The sequence below is a fragment of the Nannospalax galili genome, unplaced genomic scaffold (genome assembly GCF_000622305.1).
Source record: "Nannospalax galili isolate Female #2095 unplaced genomic scaffold, S.galili_v1.0 scaffold399, whole genome shotgun sequence".
Lineage (NCBI taxonomy): Eukaryota > Metazoa > Chordata > Mammalia > Rodentia > Spalacidae > Nannospalax > Nannospalax galili.
Window position 1 is genome coordinate 3,467,681 of NW_008345053.1, and position 22,829 is coordinate 3,490,509.

The 22,829-nt window shown below is 45.7% G+C and overlaps 1 protein-coding gene across 2 annotated transcripts in view; it reads right to left on the reverse strand.

Moving 5' to 3' along the window:
- Adarb2 (adenosine deaminase RNA specific B2 (inactive)) overlaps window positions 1–22,829 on the reverse strand; it is a 621,224-nt gene that overhangs the window by 166,996 nt on the left and 431,399 nt on the right. For both annotated transcript variants that reach the window (XM_008841353.1, XM_008841352.1), the window contains exon 3: window positions 12,348–13,255. In XM_008841353.1, the coding sequence (XP_008839575.1) occupies window positions 12,348–13,255 (908 nt within the window). The remainder of the gene's footprint in view (window positions 1–12,347; window positions 13,256–22,829) is intronic.

The window sequence follows — 22,829 nt, forward strand, 5'->3', positions numbered from 1 at the left end:
TTTCTTAGTTTTTGTGCGTGTGTGATGCTTTCCAAATTGTGTGTGTGTGGAAGTCATGCACATCTTGAGGGAGTCGCTTCTTTCCTTCCATTGTGTGCCTCCTTCTGGGTATCAAATTCAGATTGTCAGGCTTGGTAGCAGGTGCCTTTACCCACTGAGCCATCTCATAGGCCCAGGAGGTTCTCTAAAAGACATGCAGTAGTAATGAAATGACCTCTCACTATTTTTCTAGCTGATTTCTCTGAGGAATCACGAACATTCAGAAAGGTGAGCAGAGTTCAGCTTGGAGTGTGTGAGGGCATTTTTCTTTCAACAATGACCACCTCAGCCTCCTGCATGGACCACAAGGGGGTGTTTGGGCACAGGATCCAGAAGGTGGAGATGCTGAAAGGAAGAAAGCCTCCTGTCCAGTCCTGCATCACATGCTAAGATGCTCTCTCATGAGCGTGGGTACAGAGAGGCGGGCATTCTTTCTGGACTGCAAGGGTGTCCAGAGGACCTGGTCACAACAGAGCTAGGCTCAGGCTTGATTTCACCTTTCTCAGAGAGCAAAACCACCCAGGGGGTGTTGGTGGAACTGACCTTCACATAACTCCTAAGGATGTTGAATTACTGGAACTAGGAAGTCTCCATTTGGATAAGATTCAGCTTGTACCAGCTTAGCAAGGCCTCCCAGGGACTCTGTCTGACCCAGGAAAACAGCCGAAGGAAGTCAGAATTTTGGTGTTTATTTTCAGAGGAACTAGTAGGTGTGACCTGAATCAGGAGGAAAAGTCTATTCTTTAAAAAATTACTTGTTATTGTGTGTATCATGTGTGGTGTATGTGTATGTGCATGTGCCATGACATGTCAGAGGACAACTTTGCATAGTTGATGTTCTGCTTCCACCTTTACATGAGTTCTGGGGACTGAACTTATGTATCAGGCTTGCCCAGCCAGTGCCTTCCCCAGCCAAGCCAGCCCATGAACAGCCCGTTCTCAAGGCAGTATCAGGTCTCCAGCTCAAGGAGTTGGGCACGTCTTTCTCCGGCTAGTCTCAACCAAGTACCAGCAAAATAAAATCACATCTTTTAAGAAACTAGAATAGACTTTAGACAAGCCAACATCACAATTCAGGGAAGTTGTCTTCTTCCATTACCTAACTTACAGCATTATTGAGAATTACTGGTTAAGAAGGACTGGGTTCCAACTTGACTAACTTATTCAATTTTTTATGCAAATTAAATGCTGAGATCATTGCAGTGAGAGAAATGTGGCATTCATTTTTAACATTTGATTCCTGGGGTTTATTGTCAGGGAGTTCCTTCCAGGGCGTACTCTACATCAAGCTCTTAGTAATTTTACACATCAAGAAATCAAACAGTGAACGTCAGCTCGGATGAGTTCATAGCAACAAACACATAGAGATTCTAAACAGTGTTCAGGATGCTGAAATTCATTCTCAAGTCCTAATTTGCTGTGTGTGTGTGTGTGTGTGTGTGTGTGTGTACGTGTATGTGCATGTGTGTGGAGGCCAGAGATCAAATTGGGTGGCTTTCTTAGTTCTTACTTTGTTTTGTGAGATAGTCTCCCTCTGGGAACTGGGGATCATCAAGTAGGCTAGGCTAGCAGTCAGTGAGCTTCTGCGATCGACCTGCCTTTGCCTCCCTAGCACAGAGCTTACACGTGTGGACTACCATGCCCAGATTTTGTTTTTAAACATGGGCTGAGGATCGAACTGCGGCCCTCATGCATGTATGGCAAACACTTCACTGACTCTATCTCCCCAGCTCCTCATCTGCTCAGATACTAGAAAATCTCATGGTTATCTGCCATGAGATTGATCTACAGAGAGAGAATGAGCCTAACGACCAGTGTCTAGCCAATAGGACAGCAGAAAATGAGTCAGGGAGACAAGGAGAATAATGACAGCCCAACAGCAGCTTCTCTTTGTGTGGTGCCTTTGGTATGCACAGCTGTGGGTGGAGAGCCGTCCTGATGTTCAACAAGAAAGGGATATCCTTGTTCCACCAGCACTTGAAGGATGCTTGGTAAAAGCCAAGAGTCTAGGCCCCTTCTTTTTAAAATATTTTTTATTATTTTTATTTTATGTATACGCGTGTATTGCTTGCATGTAGGTAAGTGCACCCATGTTGTGCAATGCCCTCCGAAGACAGAAGAGGCTGTCAGATCCCCTGGAACTGGAGTTACAGACAATTGTTAGCTGCCATGTGGGTGCTGAGATTTGAACCCAGGTCTTCTGCAAGAACAACCAGTGTTCTTAACCTCTGAGCCATCTCTCAAGCCCCAAGGCCCCTTATGAGCACTTTATGGGCACATTTTTACACCACATTTGACTTCCCAGAGTCAAACTCAGAGAATCCAGTTCCAACACTTGTTCCTGAGGTGACTCTCCTGCAGTTTTGAGAAAGGCAGGGGCAGAAGCACAGCCATTACTTTGAATTGCCTCCCTGCCCGGTTTCAGGGTCTGGCCTGTGGCAGCTCTGAGGTCTTTAGGCTGATGCAATACCAGTGGCTCGTCTGTCGTTAGAGCAAAGAAAGGTCCTTTTTGAGGCAAAACATGACTTTAAAAAATCTATACAAAATTAACCAAGGGGTTCTGCCTTGGCTAGCGACTAGTTCAGAGAGTGACAGGTGCTGATACCCTAGCATCCCAACCTTCTGAGGGGAGCAATGTACCATGGATGCTGACATCCCCCAAATGAGTCTCTGACAGAAATCCTACAGTCTAATGACCACGTGTGGGTGAAACTCTGTGACCCTTAACAACAGAGCTATGGGGAAGGCTCCTGGTTTTTGTTTTGTGGGTCAGAGAAGTGGGCTTGAGTCTCCTTGAGGCTTGTTCTACTGGATGCTGAGCTGGTGTGGTACCAAGTCAAGCAATGCCTATTTTTTCTATAACAGGTGATGTTATACCTGTTTTCTTGAAAAGAATCTAGCCAGTGTTCATGTGATCTGGGTCTAAATAAGAGGCTCAGAGATTCATTTTATGACTCTTATTCATTAGCTGAGCAGATCACTAACAATCTTTGACATCATTTTGTTAACTACTTACTGACATTTGATGTTATGAAATGAAGGGATAAGGGCCAGATAGAAAACATGGCCAAGCTCTATCAAATCCTGTCACACTGGATGCTTTGGGAAGGGGGAAATTAGGCAGTGGGACTGTGGGTGGAGAGACTCATAGATTGACAGGTTAGTGGTAGTGTAGAGTCTGGTGCCACATCATGAGTGGATTCCCTTCAGTTTCAATGGTAGTATATAAACACTCAGTGTTTTAAGATGAGATGGACTTTTATAAGGCTGCTAAAATGCTGAATTTTAGCTGTCTGTATAATGAGAGTAAATAATGAATATTGTCATTACTGTTTTGCCATGAAATTATGTGGAAATCCCATATGGGCCAGTGGCCATTCCTGCCCAAGGTCTGACTGCAGTTCTCGTCAAGGTAGCTGCTTGGTGTCTTTTGAACTCCAGCTCCAATGAACTTAGTACCAGCTTTGAGATCATTTGCTCCAGACAGGATATTTCTACTGGAGGGCACACTTCTGGCTCCCTGAAATCTGGCTTTTCCAGGACAGAAGTGGTCAAGTGTAAGACTACATGGAGGAGGGGGGAGAGAGAGAGAGAGAGAGAGAGAGAGAGAGAGAGAGAGAGAGAGAGAGAGAGAGAGAGAGAGAGAAGGGCTAGGGAGAGGCACGGCTTCCCATTGTTTGCTGCTCCTCATCCTCCAGCTGCTCCTGCAGGGCTCAGAGAATCGAACCCTGACACTGCAGATGCTTTGGTAAGTTTAGAGATTCATCAAGGGATAGAGGTCTATGTTCAGGTCTCTTTGTTGACAGTTGCTTTCTTGGAATGAAGCTCACATCACTATCTACTGCATCAGCAGCCTCCGTCCCCCAATGCCTTGAGGCCTAACCCTGACCTCAGAGCCTCAGGGAGACAACAGGGAAGACAGAGGGGAGGACAGCAGGAACAAAGTCAAACGACTTGACTGTGTAAATGAGAATGAGTGCCTTTGCTGAGGCATAGAAAGAGGCTGTGTTCCATGAATCATGAAAGCACAAGGGTGACTATTTGTGGAGAAGAGGGAGATCAGGGTATCCTAATGGTTGGGGACAGATCAGGGTCCCGGGTGGAGAATCAGAACAGGGTATGAAATATATTTCTGAAAATGTCATAGTGAAGCCCATTTTTCTTGCATACTCTAACAAATATTCAAACATAAGTTCGACCCACACATACACATACACACACCCCACACACCACTGTTCCTTTCTGCTCAAAACGCCAGCAAAGTTCTAGGTACGAGCTTGAATTTCATTCTGGAATTGCTGCACCCTGGATGAATGGCAGAGGACTAAGTCGACCATTACCGTGTCTTCCAGTACCTGGGAGGAGACGCAAGGAGACCCCACCATCTGTAGCTCAGCATGGGGTGGACGACCTATCTCTAAAGAATAGAGTGTCTACTCCTGAGATGTTTACAGCTAAACCAGGGTGGACAGGGTTAAGCTCTTTGAAAGCCTGGTGAATGTGGCTTCCATACCTACTCGTTTTTAATTTCAGTCTATTTAAACTCTGAGGACCTTTCCACTGCTAATTTGTTATGGCAATATTAATGAGCGGTTAGCTCTGCTTTACCAGACCCAGGACACTGCCTCTTTCCAGCAGGATGAAATTGCACAAATGTGAGATTAGAGAAACCCTCCATAAAGCAGTCAAAGGCAGTGGGATCGCTTGGGTACTCTCAGGGGAATGGAGACACTGTGCAGATAGCTGATTCCTGTCCTGGGGTACAGGTCTGGCTAATGCAGTCACAGACCTGGTATCCCTGGTCTGAAGCTAATTCTAGGGACAAATTTTATAAATTGGGATCATGTATAGGAGCTCTGATCCAAGTGCACTTAAAATGTTAAAACTTAAAAAAAAGGTTCATTTAAATTATTTTAGGTGTTCCCCTGGCTTCTTCCCCCTTTTCTACTAGTGGCAGCTATAAGGAGCAGAGGCTGCAGTCGGGCAAGAACAGAGTGGGGTCAGAGTGCCGGGACAGTGAGAACTAGCTGGAGCTGCAGGGGCAGTCCTCCCTAAAAGGGCCTCTGGTGGGCTTGGTCAAAGCAGCTAACCTTTGGGAGTTACTTTAGAAGGTATTTCCTCTGAAGCCTCGTCCCTGAAGACTAGCTCTCATAGTTTTGGAGGATACTGTGCAGGCTGCTAAGGGAGAAAATCAGTGGTCCAATCCCAGCTGTAAAGCCTAATAGCCACAACAATGACTGGCACAGCAAACTAGCTCTATTGGGGCAGTAGTGGCTCTTTTACCTCGGGGGTAATCAACAGCTATCTAATTTGACTTAAAGTTTGCTCACTAGGAGGGAACTCAGGTGTTGGGACTGTAAACATAGCCAAATACACATGGCTAGAGAGGTCATAGACCCTAGAGAAAACCCTATGTCTGTCACATCCCTAGACAAACATCATTTCTTACCATGTGATATATATGGATCCTTATATTTACAAACAAGTGTACCAGTCACTACTCATCAAAGAGCTTCTTTTGCAACAGACAGAGACCAGTACAGAGTTCCACAACTGTTCACACACAGAGAATAAGTGTCTGTGAGATACCCAACCCTAAGTGACACATCTACAGTGACCCTCTACACCTAAGACTCAGGGAACACAGTGGAACAAGGGGTAGAGGGAACACTAATGCATCTCTCAGTTCTCATCAATGAAGCTTCCTCATGCAACAGAATGCAATGAACACAAAAGAACACAAATGGCCAAAGCATAGAGAATGAGATTGCAGAATGCATGTCCCTGGATAGGAGTCCCATATTAAACCTCATCCACCCATGTCTCAGGGACCATTGTGGAAGAGGGGGTGGAAAGATTGTAAGAGCCAGGGTTGGTGCATGATCATATAGAATTCCAGGTCTCTGGAAACTTGTTCATATGAACTTACAGCAATGGTGCCAGCATACACGAGACCGATGCAAACTCAATCAGATAAAAACCAGCATAGAACTGGGGAAATGGGCAGGAGGCCCCAACCTTAGCAGAGGAACTATTGGCAACTGATCACGGCTGGGTGAGGTAGAGTTGATCTTATTTAAGGGAATGACACTAGACAGTCTGAACAGTCTCCAGTGGATGACCTCATAGCCACAGTCATCTGGACACACATACTTGACTCAGTAGGCCTTAACATATATGATAGAATTCATGAAATCCTGTGGGTGGGCTATCAGAGGAATGCAGATAGGGGAGGGCGTCTAAATATGATTAAGATGTATTGTATGAAATCTACAAAAATTCAATAAAAATATACATTAAAAAGGAGGTGCTTCCTCTCTAACTCTGAAGGAACAGTGTGTTTTAGTTGCTTTGACTAAACCTTTGTAAAGCACTGTAAGCACCAGTCCACCTGACATGGTGGTTTAAAAACATGAGAAAATACAAGGGAATAAGCAAAGATGAGTGAGGTCTCCAGAAACAGTCCCACAGACCCCCGTTCAGGTGTGCTGTTTATGTAGGGAAAGTTAGCTTCTCTTTGGCTGGTATTAAAGAAGGGAACATTATTCTCTTTTCTAAACAGTTTTCAAGGAACGGAAATGTTGAGAAAATGTGCCTTTATATGTTAAATTCACGAACTCAACTCTTCACATGAGGGGTGAGAAGTAGAGACTGAAGAGAGAAGTGGGTTTTGTGGTTTTTATCATTTCTTAGGAGGATGCTCATGAGGTCTTGCTCCTAGTTCCTAATCTTGGCCCAGAGGAGTCCCATACCAACTGCAGATAAACAAAGCTGGAAAGACTTGGTCTGAGCTTCTCAGCTGTCTCTCCATAGGCACCACCAGTCTCCACAGCTGTTTATGGAGTCCCAGGACTACATGCATTCTTGTCAGCACAGTAACCCTACATGCTTATGTCTGCTCCATGCCTTAAGGACATTAATAAATGCCAGGTTTTGTCACTCTGGCTAAGAATCAGATTATCAGGAAACTGAAGGTGTAAGAAACAGCCACAGGTAAATGCAATGGTGAAAATCAGATCCTGCTGAAATCACACCTGAGATATGAACTTCAGTTGCATCATGCTGTTTAATTTGCTCCTTCGAAATCCAGACTGCAGAAAAGATCTGCACTGTTTTCCTATTGCTATTGTGCCTCTTCTTTACGTAGTTCAAGAAAGTTGGTGTTTTTGAACTGTGAGTTCAGCAGCTATCAGCACACACACGAACACTGCAGGACTCTGGGGCAAGGCTCTACTTGTTCAAAATTACCCTATATACTTTATATATCTCATTTTCCACCAGAGCCAAGTTTTTTCAAGTATAGTCAACAGCTGAACTGCATGTATGTGTGTGTGTTTAAGTTGTATCTTAAACATGCTTTCCTGACTCTTTCTGTGCACTGTCACATGTGAAATATTTATTTAAAAACTAACTCTTAATGAAGAGAACATCTCCTAGGATGGTTTGAAGTCTTGTTTGTGAGATGCAGCCGTTGGTTAAAGCATTAAAAAAAACTGAGTCTAGTGATGTCCTATGGAAACTACTTGTGGGTCTTTGCCATCCTGTAAAATCTAAGAGTGTATTGTGTAGGGGGGAACATGGGAATTTGGATAGACAATATCAAATATTGGTATTGATGCCCAAGTTCTAAAAATTGCATCACTGTAAAAGGGAGTACTGCTATCAGGTTCTCAAGACAAACTCTGGCAGAACTGTCCTTGCTCAGGGAGGGTGGACACCACTCTGTTCTCAGAGTGCAGGCAATGGTTTTGTAAAGATGTTTGGTTTGCTACACCCATGGAAGGCAAAATACTTAGACAAGTATCATGAAGGGTGACACCTCTAAGGATTTAAAACTCTAGAATCCTGGTACCTTTGGGACCAAGTGTGTTTGCCAGAGCAGAAAACAGACAGAAGGATGTGGGTATGGTGTTCATAGCATCTAGACAAGTAAAGAGTCCATGAAGTCTAAGTTAAGGACTCTGTGCTGTCTAGATAAGGGGAATGAAGTATTCCTGGGAGTTATCTATGACAGTTAGATGGGGGGCATTATGAATAGACAGTAGACCACGGAGTATAGGCAGGGTCCATGGTGTATTGATGGGGGGTTCTATCATGTAAATAAGGAGGGTTCTATGATCTACAGATGGGGTTAATGGTATACGGGTAGAGGCTTCCACGATGTTAGACGGGAGTTTGTAATTCATAAATATGGCTTTCTTTAAGTTTCTACAAATGGAGTTAATGGTATACAAGTAGAGGCTTCCATGATGTTAGAGCTAACATAGATATGGCTTTATTAAAGTTTCATGATCTCTAGATAAAGGGTTTATGGTATATAAATAGGAGGTCCCACAATGTGTAGACAAGGGCCTGTAATCTGTACACAGGGCTTCTACGATCTATATAGATGCAGTTTCTACAGATGGGGTTAATGGTATATAAGTAGAGGCTTCCATGGTGTTAGCTCTAACATAGGCATGGCTTCCTTAAAGTTTCATGACCTCTAGATAAAGGGTTTATGATATATAAATAGGAGGTTCCACAATATGTAGACAGGGGCTTGTAATGTGTACACAGGGCTTCTACGATCTATATAGATGCAGTCTCTATGATCTGTCAATAGACAGAGATTTGCATGATGAGTTGGTGAGTGTTTCATAGTGCATAGGTGGGGCTTCTGTGGTCTATAGATGGAGGTGCCATGATGCACAGACAGTGCACAAATGGAGGTTCTATAGCGTCTATGAGCTATAGATGTAGGCCCCATGGTGTGTACACACAATTCCTTGAAGAACAGAGCAGAAAAGCAGAGCTGCGTTTACGGTGAATCTTGAAATCATCTCTCCCTCCCTCAGCTGAACTCAGACCCTATCCAGGACGGGCTTTTAATTTCATAAAATGGCCTCTGGTCCCTGGCCTTGGTCTCATTTTCAGGCTTGGCTCCCGCCCGGCTGTGGGGTGCACATCTCCAGGGGGCCAAGGCAGAGGGAAATGAGCCCTTGGCACGGCAGTTCTGCTGTGGTGTGATGAATGGCCTGCAACCCTCGCACCGCTCTATGCCCTTCATCATCCAGTCGGAGTGGTTAGCAGACTGTCAGAGAAAAATAATTTAGCAGCCGTGCCTTTAACGGATGTGCTGCATTCTGGGGTCAAATGACTATTACAAAGTACTAGTGCTGCCTGGCCGCTCCATCGTGAGAGCTCAGGGTTGACAACATGAAAGAGGGAGGCATCATACCCAGAACTCACTGACATCCTTCAATTTCAGAGAGAGAGAGAGGAGAGAGAGAGAGAGAGAGAGAGAGAGAGAGAGAGAGAGAGAGAGAAGAAGAGAGAAGAGAGACGAGAGAAGAGAGAAGAGAGAAGAGAGAAGAGAGAAGAGAGGACATTTCCTAGTAAATAGAAAATCCTAGGCCTGGCTGGGGGCTTTGGGGAGGACTTCAGCCTCTCTGCAAAGTGGCGTCAGGCTGGAACGGCATGAGGCTGGGACACCTTCCTCACTGATGGGGGTGTCTCAAACAAGACGCAAGAAAGGTGAGCTGCCAAGGTCATGCCAAAGGTCACTGGCAGCCTCAGAAGGAGCTTGTCCCTCTGCCCAGCCTGGCTCCAGGCAGTAGTGGATAGATTGCTTCCACAGCTGTTCTGCAGGTTTGGTTTGAGACAGCAGAGAGGTGGGAGAAAAATGAAAATGATGCAGGCAGAGGAGAGGAAGCAAGACCACAGAGTTTAGCACGTGCACAGGATGGATCTGTAAACTCTTCTTGTTTCTACAGCACTCTGTTTTCTGGGTTCCGCATCTATGTGCGCATACGTGGAAAGGTGTGACTGATGGAGATTGTCTATCCTCCTCCCACCTGCTCCTCAGAGTGATCATTGGACGTTGAATAAAAGCTTGAGACAGAGTGAATTAGCAGAATGAGTCACAGGAAACGCAGTCACTTCTCAGTCTGTTCTCTTTACAGCTTCTCCTCTCCCTCATCCAAGATCTGTGAGAAGCAGGCTATCTCATGGCTTGAAGGATGGCTCAGTCGATAAACTGCTTACAAGCATGAGATCTTGAGTTCAGATCCCTGGCACCTGCATCAAAAGCTCGGTCTGGAGACATGGCTCAGTGATTAAGATCACTGAATGCTCTTGCAGAGGACCCAGGTTCCGTTCCTAGCTCCCACAGTCCATAACTCCAGTTCCAAGGGATTCCATGTCCTCTCTGGTGTTCTCCGGCATTGCACACACATGGTGCACTTATATACATGTAGGCAGAACAGTCATCACATAAAAAGTTAATGAATTTTTGAAAAGCTGGGAGTGGTGGAATGTTCCTGCAATTCCAGCCCTAGAGGAGCAGAAACAGACTCCCTGGCGGCTTACAGGGCAGCTGGCCCTGCAAAGTTGATGAGCTATAGGTTCAATGAAAGACCCTGTCTCAAAAAACAAATAAGGTAGAGGGGCTGAAGAGACGCCTCAGTGTTTAAGAGCACTTGCTGCTCTTGCAGAGGACTTGAGTTCAGTTTCTAGCAGCCATATCGTGTGGCTTACAACTACCTGTAACAGCAACTCCAGGGGATTTGAGGTCCTTTTTTGGCCTCTGGGGCTACAACACTCATATGTATAACCCCTCTTCCTCACACAATATATAATTAAAAATGAAAATAAAAAACTAAAATATAAGGTGGAGAGTGATAGAGGAAAACACCTCCATGTCAACCTCTGGCATCTACATGTATGCACATGTACACATACACACTGCACACACACACGCACACTGCACACACACACACAACATCTAATGTGTTCATTGCATTGTCTACCCTCTGTCTGCTTGGAGTCAAATAAATATGGAATGAATGAAGCAATTCATGGTTGAATGCCCTATCCAGTCATGACTCAAGTGAGGGATCCATTTATATACCCTGTGGCCCCATACAGCATTCCTGAGCAGTATCTGGGGCTTTCGTGGTACCCTGAATTCTTTTACAGATTCTTCATCTCCCAAGGCAAAATAAGGAATTCTATTTCAGGTGTCATGATGTCATGATAGTAACTATCACAGCAATAACTTAAAGTTATTAAGTACTTATGATGAATCCCATACTGGGCTAAGTGCCTTTTAACTATGTAAAGTGTTTCTTTCCTTGATTGAAGCCCAAAATGAATAAAAATAATTTTCTGTATCGACTACATTAGGGATGCCTACAAATAAGTCTCAAAATGATAAGAGAAAAGATAATTTGCATAAATAAGCAATTACAAGACGGCAGAATAAGGCTGTTTTAAGTGATGTGAGAATAGCTCCTGGCACGCAGGCAGTCTACAAAGGCTTCTTAAACGAGTGAAGTAAACTGTGGAAAGCAGACCTACAGGGCTGGGGACACAGCTCAGTGGTGGCGAGCTCAGCTAGATGCAGAAGGCTCTGGGTTTGAATGCCAGTATCACCAAGAAAGAAAAAAATGAAAGCACACTCACCATGAGTGCTTGCAAAAGACCGGGCCAGTTAGTCTAGCCAAATTGGTGAGCTGAGAGATCATTCATTCATTTCTGCAGGGTCTGATAGACCCCAGGCTGATCTTGGATTTACCATGTAGCTGAAGGTGACCTGGAACTCCTCATCCTCTTTCACGTACATCCCAAATGCCAGGATTGCAGACATGCACCACTACATGTGGTTTATACAGTGCCGAGATTAAACCAGGGTTTCATGCATGCTAAGTAAGCACTCTACCAGCTGAGTGCCAGTACTCATTCTCACTTCCTGTCTTTGGGTAAATGATTCCCCCTCTGACCCTTGGTCTACTAGGTCCTCTACTGGGGAAATCTCCACCCTGCTGGAATCCACAGCTACCCTGGTCACCTCCAGTGAGATAATTTTCCATCTGCTTGGTTTTCCCAGCACCCATGACTAGAAACCTAGGCCGGCACAGAACACTGATTTTACCTCCTGACCTTTTCCTCTCCCTGTGAGTTACTGGAGCACTTGACAAACGAAGCTTGCCCTTCTGCGGCCTGACCCCCTTGCTGGGAACAGAGGACCCCTCCCTGGTCCTGTCCCACCTGTTCTCTGGCTCCTGGTAGTTGATATCACCTTTGTAGGAGTTCTCCTATTACCTTTGCTAAGTAGCAGTTTTGACTCTTTATAGTCTCATGACTCTCTCTCCACAAAACCTGGAAGTTGCTCTTAATGAGCTTAGGAAAAGGGCCTTTTCAGGAAAGCCAACAGTTGGCTGCATTGGAGGAGAGGGCCCCTCCATCCCTCCATTACAGCAAGTGTCTCAACTCACATCTATCCCAGCATCCTTCCACCTGGCAGCAAGCTGACTGAGAAGTCTCACCTGTGGCAAGAGGTTGCTTTTATTCCTGCTGGGGGTATGGCCAGGCAGCCGGATGTCGAAGAGGGCCTGCAAGGCAGCCTGTGCTGCTTGGCCCTTAGCCAGCTTCTTGCTGCGTCCCGAGCCTTCGAACGTCCTCCCGTCCACGCACACAGCCATGACAAAGCTCTTGGTTCGGGGCTTCTCGGCTGTCTCCGAGAGGCACACATACCGCAGGCCCGAGCGCAGCTCATTCAGCACCACTACTGGGTTCCTTTCGGCCAGGGCCCCCGGGGCTGGCCTGGGCCTGTCAGGCCGAACTTGGCCCATGAGGTCCAGGGTGTGGTAGAGCAGCCGCCCTTGCCGGTAGGCGGAGGACAGAAACTCTGTGTCCACAGGGCGGTAGCCCGGGAAGTCCTCACTTCTTGAGGAAGGTTCGAACTCCTTGAACAACGTGTCTGGGAAGTCGGCCTGGTCAGAAGTGAAGTCCGTGCAGGGGCTGGGGCCGCTGCCCATGGCCAAGTGGGCCTGGAACGCATTGGGGAACTGCACGAAGGACTTCAGGGCCATCTCTGCTGCCCGCATCTTGGCTTTCTTCTTGGTGGGCCCTGTGCCTTCAAACGTGAGCCCGTTCACTTCTACAGCCACTGCAAAGACTGGGGCATGCACTGGGCCTGTCTGTGACACCATCCGGTACTGCAGACCTGGCTTTAGCTCATGCAGCTGGACCAGGGCGTTCTTGGGCGTCATAGACCATGAGAGCTTCTTCCATATCAATTGGAGTTTGCAGAAATGCCCCCCATTTCCTTCCTCCAGGGGCCTTTTTCTTTTTATGCTGGGTGTGCTGCCTCTGGCCCGGTCTCCAGGGGGCAGGGGCCTGGTCCCCAGGTTGCTCACATAACGATTTTCCTTCACTTCAGCACTGCTGGTACCTGGAGGTGAGAACAAATTAGTCATGACCTAGGGCACTGGCAGGTCACCACCAATGACAGAGACTTACTCATGCCTGAGCTATAAGGCTGGAAATCCAGGCAGTTTGTGCTTGCCATCAGCACCTCCAGCCAGGCCTGGGATGCTGGAATGACTCCTAAAGGCTACAAGGGAGGAGTGTCTATGGGCACCAATTGCTTCTAGGAGGGAAAGCCTGAATCACTGGGCAGTTTTCAGAAAGCCGGGATTGAGAAGATGTGAGGAGGCAGGTGAGGAGTGTGCCTTACATGGCCTCACCATCTGCTGCCCTTAGTATGAGCTGTGACGCTGTCCCCATGAGTGCCCTCTCTCTTCACTGCCTGCATCACCCCCTGAACCCAGACAGACAAGTAGCCCTGGCTGTCTGTGGTTTGGGGCAATAGCAGGTCACAGAAGCTTTTCTTGCCAGAAGGAGAGCTTTCCCTCTCCATGTGCTGCCAGGGCCCTTAGGGTCTGTGATCTGTGATTGATGTCTGTGTAGGGGACCACTTTTCTGAAGCCATGTTCTTTCATATCCAGTCCTAGTAGAGTTTCTCAAAACCTCACCTGCTAATTCATATCTGGAGGTGAGAAATGATGTGTCTCCCAAGACTTTCATGGAGGGGACAGCTAGGAGCCTGCCAAGTGGAGGTGCAGCAACTTTTCCCAAACACCTGCGTGCCACCTGTGCGGGTCCATACAGTTGTGCAGCTCAGTTATGCTGGTTGCTTACAGAGCTGAGCGTCTGACAGGTGTACAGAACCCCAAGTCTGAGCTATTTACTATCTGATCCTCCAGTCCTGTCCTGGACGAGGCAACCCACTGGGACCCATCAAAGGCCACAGGTGCTGAGATGTGGCTTTGTTGCTTCATTGGAAACATGGTTCTTAGGCTTCCCTATTTGAACCACCTGGACCTTCTGAACGAAGCACATCTAAGCTCTTCATTGTCATTTCACATAAAAATTCCACTGTGGTGTAAATTTACTGTGGGTGTGACAAGGTAGGAACCATGGGTCTAAATGAACTAATCATATGACCATTTTAGGCAGCCTTGGACCGTGACTCAGCTACAAGTCTGTGACTCTACCTCCCCCACAGAGCCACAGTAATGCTTGGATTTCTGCCTCTGAGATTCTTCCCATCAGTCAGGCAAGCACGTAACAGAGACCAATAGTTCCAATGTGTTTCTAGAGATCTGCACCTTTAGGTCGGTGGTAATGCTCACAGAACAATCCATTCAGAAAATACTTTAGGGACACCCACTGATAATCAAGAAACATGTCCTGCTCAGCAAGTCTGTCCCTCAGAGACAGATCCTAGAATTTACATTCACAGAAACTGAGCAAAGATGTTCACTGCAGCATAAAAAATTAAAAATCTAGGAAGTACTTCATTTCCCACAGTTTGAGGAATGGCAAATTGCAATAGAATCATGCAACAGAACAGTATGTAGCAATTTTTTCTGATGGACTCTATATACGTCAACATACATAACTTTCAGAAAAATGTTAGATGACAAAATCAACTTGCAGAATAATCCATCCAGTGGGATATCATTCAGGTAAGTTATAAGACAACCCACATTATATATTATGCATGTAATCAGATGTCTGTGGCAAAATTGAAGATGGCTGTATTGTAAAAAACACATTCCAGTCTCCCCCAGGAGGCGGAGGGAGGGAAGGAAAAGAAATAAGGGACAGAAAGTGAGTTCATTTATACTTGTAACATTTTAAGAAATGATACGTAGTGAATTTAGCAACATCATTACTTGATAACTGTAAGTGATGAATGCATTGCAAGATAATTTAGGACTGGCCACTTTGGACCTCTGTTCTCTGATAAAGCTGTTCTGTTAGAGAATCTCAGTCACGAATCGCCACCTGGTGTGTTGAGTACCTGCTGCACTTTCCTGGGAGTTTGCTTCTGGAAATCTTACTCCCTCAACTTTACTACAAAATACCCCAAGAATTATGGCTGTGAGTAGTTTTGTCATCCACTGATACCTTCTATTGAGAACCTAATGTTGCCGTGTTTCTTTTTCCTCAGTCAGTTCTGGGAGTGACTAGTAGAGTCAACACTTTATAGACAGGCAGCAAGTTGTATGTGTGTGTCAGGGGTGGGGGTGGGGCAGATCTGAAACTCAAAGACTTGATTTTCAGAGGTTCCATGCGTTAAGAGTTAGAGATGTGACAATCCTAAGAATCTCTCGTTCCCCTCACCTGTACTGTGTAAGTTGATTTTACGGATGTAGAATACTTGTACCATTTTTTTTGCCATTTTTGGATTAACACCCCTCTCTGGGCCATCTGGAGATAATGAAGCTGAAGGCCTGATCTGCCCTATGTGTGATGAGTCTGTGAGTTGATTTGGCCGGGCAGAACCATACACAGTGTTTATGTGCCTTGCACGTATTCTCAGGGACTGGGAGATCTTGGCTCTGTGGCAGGTGTGAATGTGCTTTTTTTTTTTTTTTTTCCTCATTAAGCACGTGGAAATTCCAGGTGACTTTTCCAACGAACCAACAGCTTTTAAAAAGGCACTGAATGCTGTTGGCTGCTGACATGTGGGCCTGCTTCTCTCATGCAGTTTGAAAGCTATGCACGGTGAGACCCGTCAGAATCACCACATACTCCCCACCTCTCAGTTTATGACACTGTTGTTGAAGAATAACAAGAAAGTACAATTTGTAGACACAAAGGATGCCTTTGAAAATCAGGCGCCTTCCAGAGGTATCCTGACATTTGAGAATGCTCTCTCCAGCTTGTACTCTACCTCCTCTTAGCTCTGGGTTAACCCACCGGGCATAGCTATCATCAGGTCTTTATAAAGAAGCCGAGGCTGCCCTTGGCAGGACTCTCCAGTGGGGGCACTGGGTCCTGCATCGAAAATAATCGCAATGTCTCACCTATTTAATTTTCTAAATTATGGAACGTGCTTACTACTGTCTCTATCAATTTGCTACTAAAATCTATTAGGCTTTGGGGGGCTATTTTGTCCAAAAGCATGAATCTGAGTATTTTCTAAGTTAGAACCATGCAACATTCATTTGCTATGGAGCTCAATAAAAATAATTACCTTCTAATAGCAAATGCTAAAATCCCAACTATTTTTTTGTTAATCATTGCGCGCTTTGGTAAATGTACAGCAGTGGATTTGGCCATTTAGGTTATTTCAAGCCAAGGGAGAGTGTATATTAGATTAACCAGGTGATTTCCCCAAACTGAGCTTAAAATGGAAAATAAAGAGCAAACAAAACAATTCCCAATCCCCATATCAGATTGCCTGGAAACCTGCTTGGAACCCTCTAATTCCTTATCGATTTCTTACAATATGGGAATTGAATAAGCATGTCGGTGTGGTTATAGTGGCCATTGTATCAGATGACCTCTGCTGTAGCCTAGAGGATCGAACTCAGAAAGCAGTGCCTTTGTTCCACGTGTACTGTAATTTCTTTTACTCTTTGCCCTCTGCAACGCTTAATAATCTTAGGATTGTCATAGTTGAAACTTTCCATATACACCTTGATTATCAGAGTGGGGTGTGAGTCCCTTTCTTACTTTCTTTTTGTGTGTGTGTGTGTGTGTGTGTGTGTGTGTGTGCATACATGTGTGTATGTGTGGAGATCAGAGGTTGACATTGAGTCATTTCAATTATTTTCTTTTTCTCTTTCTTTCTTTCTTTCTTTCTTTCTTTCTTTCTTTCTTTCTTTCTTTCTTTCTTCAAGGAATCTTGCTTTCCTCCCTCCCTCCCTCCCTCCTTCCTTCCCTTCTTTCCTTCTTTTTTTATTTGAGATGGGGTCTCCCTGTAGCCCCAGCTAGCCTGGAACTCACTATGTAGATCAGTCTGGACCTTGACCTCACAGAGATCTGCCTGCCTCTGCCTCCCAAGTGCTGAGACTAAAGGTGTGCCCCACGATGTCTGGATCCTCCTCTATTTTTGATACAAGGTCTCTCACTGAAACTCGACCTTGCCGAGGTGACTAGACTGGCCAGCCAGCAGGCCCCAGGGATCCTCTGTCTGCTTCCTCAGCACTGGGACCTCAGCTGCTCACTCCGTGTCCCACTTTGTCACATGGATGCTAGAAATCATTGAACTTAGGTCCACATGCTTATGCAGTAAACACTTTACTACTTGAGCTATCTCCCTGGTGCCTGTTATTTCTTAGTAATCAACAGTTAGCAGCAGTTGATAAAAGGTACAGATGTAGGTCCTTATGTACAAGTTAGACTCTCTGGGGTGATGTTACCCATGGTGATGTTACCAATGCCAAATGCTTTGGATAACTAATCCTCAGACTCCAGCAAGCACTGCAGGGCCTATCTTGAACCCTTAGAATGTGAGGAGGTATGGTGGCCACTTCACAGGGTCTAGAGCTGAGCAGGTGAGACATCAGGTGAGTCCTGCATTGTTTATGCCTTTGGAACCTTTGGTCACCCACTCCACTCAACTAAGCTTCATTTCTTTAAATGATGAAAATGAGGATTTTAATGATATTTGCTTTATCAGTTGAATGAGGGTGAATAAGTGAGTACGTATATCAGGCATAGCAACAATCCTACCACAGTGGCATTTTAAGCCACACGGTGTAGCAGCTTCTCCTTATCCGCTTTCTTCTATTCATACCCACCTTCTCTCCATGCTTACTTTATCAGCTGGCATTCACCATCAATTTCCTTAGAAATTCCAGGATGCCCCAGAAAGAAGGGCAAACCATTCCCTGATTTTTCTGCTGTGCTGGATGGGAGCTCTGGACCCTCCACCCAGAAATGTCTTATCATACCTTCCAGAGCCAAAGAACAGCACCAACTCTCCAGGAGCTGGACAACATGCCTCCTTGGAGTCACCCTCTGCTGGACAAGGCAGTCCTTGTACATACTGTGCAGCAGTGCACGAGAACAAAGAGCATCTTTTCTCCTTGGACCTCTTGGCTTCAATGCGAACAACAGAGACCCCAGTAAAGCCCAAAGCCCATTGCGACAATCTTGGGGCCCAAGGAACCCTCACTTGCTCTGATATAGGCTTTAGATATGCACCTCTAGATTATAGTAAAACTCATACTCAGGTACGTGCAGCCATTTTACTATAGCCATTTTCTCTGAGCTCTTCACAGCTCCAACTCTGTTCTCACACATTCACATTTTCCTCTTCCACAGAGAAGGCATCAAATATGCTCTGCTCCCCTCCTCTGACCCAGGAAATGATATTCATTCTTTCTCTCCATTTAGTTAATAGGTTTCACACACCCAATTGTTACATATAATAATCGACAGATTAAAAAAGTCAGGAGACCAAAAACACTCTGACTTCAAAACACAGACTTGAAGAGCTACTTGTGAAAGCACATTCATGGGAAGAAGTGGACAGATCCCTGTACCCTGGAAATGAAACACTGAGGGGTCGAGTCCACATTGTGGCTTCTGTGCTGTCAGTTCCCAGCTCTGTCCTGTGACTCTTGCTCCTGGAGTCTGTACAATGCCTGGGTTGTGATGGGACATGGGGACTTTCTGCCTGCTCTTGTCCATCCTGGGCATGTCATCAACTTTTACCCTCTTCTCTCAGTACTCCCGAGGGGTGGCGGAGCCTTGGGGTAGAATCAGTACATGCTCGTTTGCCAGGAGAATAGATCAGATGTTAGATGACTCTATCATAAATGCGCAGACAGACACACATACACTGCTATGTGGAAAATTATGCATATGCTAATTTGCTTGGTTGTAACAATCATTTACCCGGATATACATCTACCATTATTCAAGTGCAATAAAAAGACATTATGAAAAAGCAAACGGGACTTGGCTTCATGGAAACCAGGCCAGCCTGGCAGGTGGATTACTTTGCTTTTCCTCCAAGGCTGGGCTGAAGGCTCAGACTCTGATCCTCAGAGTGGGCTGGGCCCAGAGCCTGAGCTTTTCTCCTTTTATGTTTTGTCCATCACTTCCCAATGTTTGATCTTTTCTCAGGGAGTGGTCTCCAAATTTCATAGCACACACTGGTGAACTGGCTTGTTTGTCTCTGGAGTAGTGAGGTAGAATCTGCTCTCCTCATGTGGGCTGGAGGTTGGGTGTTGGCCATTATGAAACCCAGGAACCTGCTGATTTTGTTCACAGCTAAAACCCACTGCCACAGCCTTGTGATCAACAATGGAGATGACACGCATAAAGGTTCTTACATGAGCTGTACACATTTCAGATGTGTGTTTCCTAGGATAATGGCTAATCATGAGCACACAAAACTCAGCTGGCCACTATCTCCTTAGAGGATGAGTCAGTGGAACCACAGTGGCCTCCTGGGGTTGTCCCAGGAGTTCTGAGACTACAGGATTCGAGGCACCTATGACAAGAGCAATTGGGTTCTGAGAAGGCATTTGCTGTGACTTTGGGACAGTTCAGGTGGATGGTTCATAATGGTATAGAAGAATGAGCGAATCCTTTACCTCAGTTCTGGAATTCACTCTCCAAAACAGTTATTATTCTGGCCAATCTCAATTCGTAGCCTCACAGTAAGTTATTCCTGGAAGCAGCTTCGCAAGGAGCCAGCTTCCTTACTCAGGAGGCAGACTGGGGACTCACTCATTATGGGCGTTAACATTTGGATTAATTGAAAGGTTTATGGTCCTTCCTCCCTCCCCTCGTCTCCTTCCTCTCTCTGCTCTTCCTCCTCCTCTTCCTCTTCCTCGTCTCTTCTCCTTTCCCCTCCCTTCTTCTCATCCTTCTCTCCTCCTTTCTCCTTCTCTCTCTCTCTCTCCCTCTCTCTCTTTGTCTCTATCAGTTGATTCCTTACATTTATTAACTCAAGCAGTTGTAGCTTCTTAAGCCACAGAGAGTTCCCTCAGGTAGGCAGTGCCCAGGATGTAGTACAGCATCTTGTGTATGTGTGCATGTACACACACATTATGCACACACATGCATATCATGAGTGCACCAGCCCTACTTTAGATGCTGGGAAGCAGATAGGGCAGTAGAATGCTGTGGTGGCTCTTGGGCGACAGAGTAGCTCTTACCAACCCCACACGATGTACTGAGTCTCAATTCACATTTCTTCCTCCTTGGAACATTCCTGGTTTGAATTCCAAACACTTTTCCAGATGAAACTCACATCCCCTGGGCCCGCAGTCTTGCCTTGGCACACTGGTAAATTGCCTCCTTGTTCAAGACATCTTAAAAGGAGACATCGCTGAACTGTGACTTCCACAAGGTCTTTTTAGAGAGTCAGACATGTCTTTCCATTGTGGAAATTAGGAAAAAAATCAGGCAAATAACTTCAAATCACGTTAGTACCATAAGCAACAGTAACAGAACAATCATAAGCAATTTGAAGATTGCTGGGCGCTGAAAGAAAATGTCTAAGTCAGGGAGACATCTATATAGGAAAATGAAAAATGAAATTATTTCCATTCCACTTCGCTTACACATGGATTCATCTCCAGAGCCTCATAAGTACATTATCTCATTTGACAAAAAGTATCAGCAAATACAGTGCTAAGTTTAAAGGTCCAATGCACAAAGGAATTGCATTTTGGGGAGAAAGAATAAAATTGTATATTGTCATAGCTGTGTCTATATCTTTATTTTCCAAATAAGTCTGTTCTTTGGGATTTATTAAGTTTGATGACCGAGGCTGATGACATTCAGGAGTGGTTAGACCAGGTGGAGGTCAGGTCTTAGGTGGGACCTGTTGCTGTCATCCCTCAGAAGCCATGCTTGCTTGTGGGTTTGTTTATGGGTCTTTCTTCTCAGCTGGTTCCCTTGCAGGCCAGCATCTTCCACCCGGTCATTATGTACGCCCGGCTTCCACTCACGGGTTGGCATCATTGGGATCGTATGCATCACTAGTAATGATGCTGCGGTGTCTGTGGGTCAGGAGGGCTCTGGAGAGCCAGCCATCCAGTGTGCCACGCTACATTTGAAGAGATAATATTGTTGCTGGTAAAGGTTATTCTGCTGCCAAGCAGCCCTGGTTTTGAAAGCAGAGTAGCTCTTCCCCTAGATGACAGGGTTCAGCAACAGGAGACTGGCTCTTCCTTCAAACAGAGGGAAGGGCTTGGTATGGAGGGCCAGGAGATAGCCTACAGTGTAGGGTACATGATAGATGGTCTCAGGCTAGGGTGTGTAGCAGGTAGCATGAGCCTGGCATTTGCTGGCTACAGTTGGGCATGGCAGTGTGTCAGACTGGGCAGTTGGTAAAAGATGCCTTTCTTTGCAGCCTTGTCATGTGTGAACCCATGAAACTGTGATGGGTGTGCACAGGATTCAGGGACAAGGGAGAGGCAGGATCAGGGGAGGAAATGTCCGCCATCTGAATTTAAAGACAATCTAAACTCTTGTTCTCAATCATTTCTCAATGAATGTGGGGCAAATCCCAGCCACTCAGCAGAGGGTGATTGGCCAGGGTGGACAGTGACTCATTGATTTCAGCGTTGAGAGGTAAAGGCTTCAGTTACTAAGCACTGAAGGCAGACAGCTCTTGAAAGCATAACATTATAGGAGAGTCTAGCAGCACAAACCCAGTCTACTGCTGATTGGCATCCAGGTGGAGCTTCCTAGACACCAGTGTTCACAGGTAGAGTATGAAGTGTGTGGTGGGTGGGTCCTGGCTACCTCTTTTCTGTCCCTCAACACAGTGACTTTAAATGCAGCAGCTCATAGCTCCAGACAAAACTTGTCATATGTTCCAGGTGGCCAGGCTCTAAGTAGTGACAGAGAAGCATCTTTGAATAGTCGAATCCATGTAATGGTTCGGTATGAACTGTCTTTGCTTTAGAGCAGCCTAGACGCATCAGGCCCAGAGGTGCAAAAGCATGATGTATGAGGAGGTTCATGTGTGCTTTCTTCCTCCATCCTTGCTTCCACATGCACGTGGACATGCACACCACACTTACTGCTCACACACACTACGGACATACACATACCAAACACACACATACATATGCCACACGTATGTACATAAACATACATACCACTCACACCATGGACATATACATCACAAAATGTATGCATATATCTGAAAATAGAATTTTCTAAATGAATTAACAGCACCCAGAGAAAAAACAGGATCTGGGGAGATGATTCAGTGGAGATGGTTTGGTTACTATCATCCATATTAAAGCCAGGCATTGCTGTGAGCATCTGCAACCCTAGTGCTAGGAGGCAGAGACGAGCAGACCCCAGGGTCTTGCTGCATGGACAGGATATCCTGACTGAGATGGTGACTTCGGGTTTGGTGAAGTGACCCTGTCTCAAAAAAATGTGGAGAGTGATAGAAAAAAATACCAGGCAGCCTCCTCTGCCTCTATGCACACATGTGCATGTAGGCATATGTGCCCCTCACCCCATGAATACAACAGACACACACAGACATACATACACACACACACACACACACACACAAACATGCATGCACGCTTGCACGAATGCACACACACACACATGGGGAGAAGGGGAAGAGGGAGAAAGGGAGAGAGAAAGAGAAGGCAGATGAACCCATTGATCAACAATTAGGTGTTCCAAGCATTTCAAAAGCATGAACAATTAAAAGTTATTTTTAGCCGGGCGTG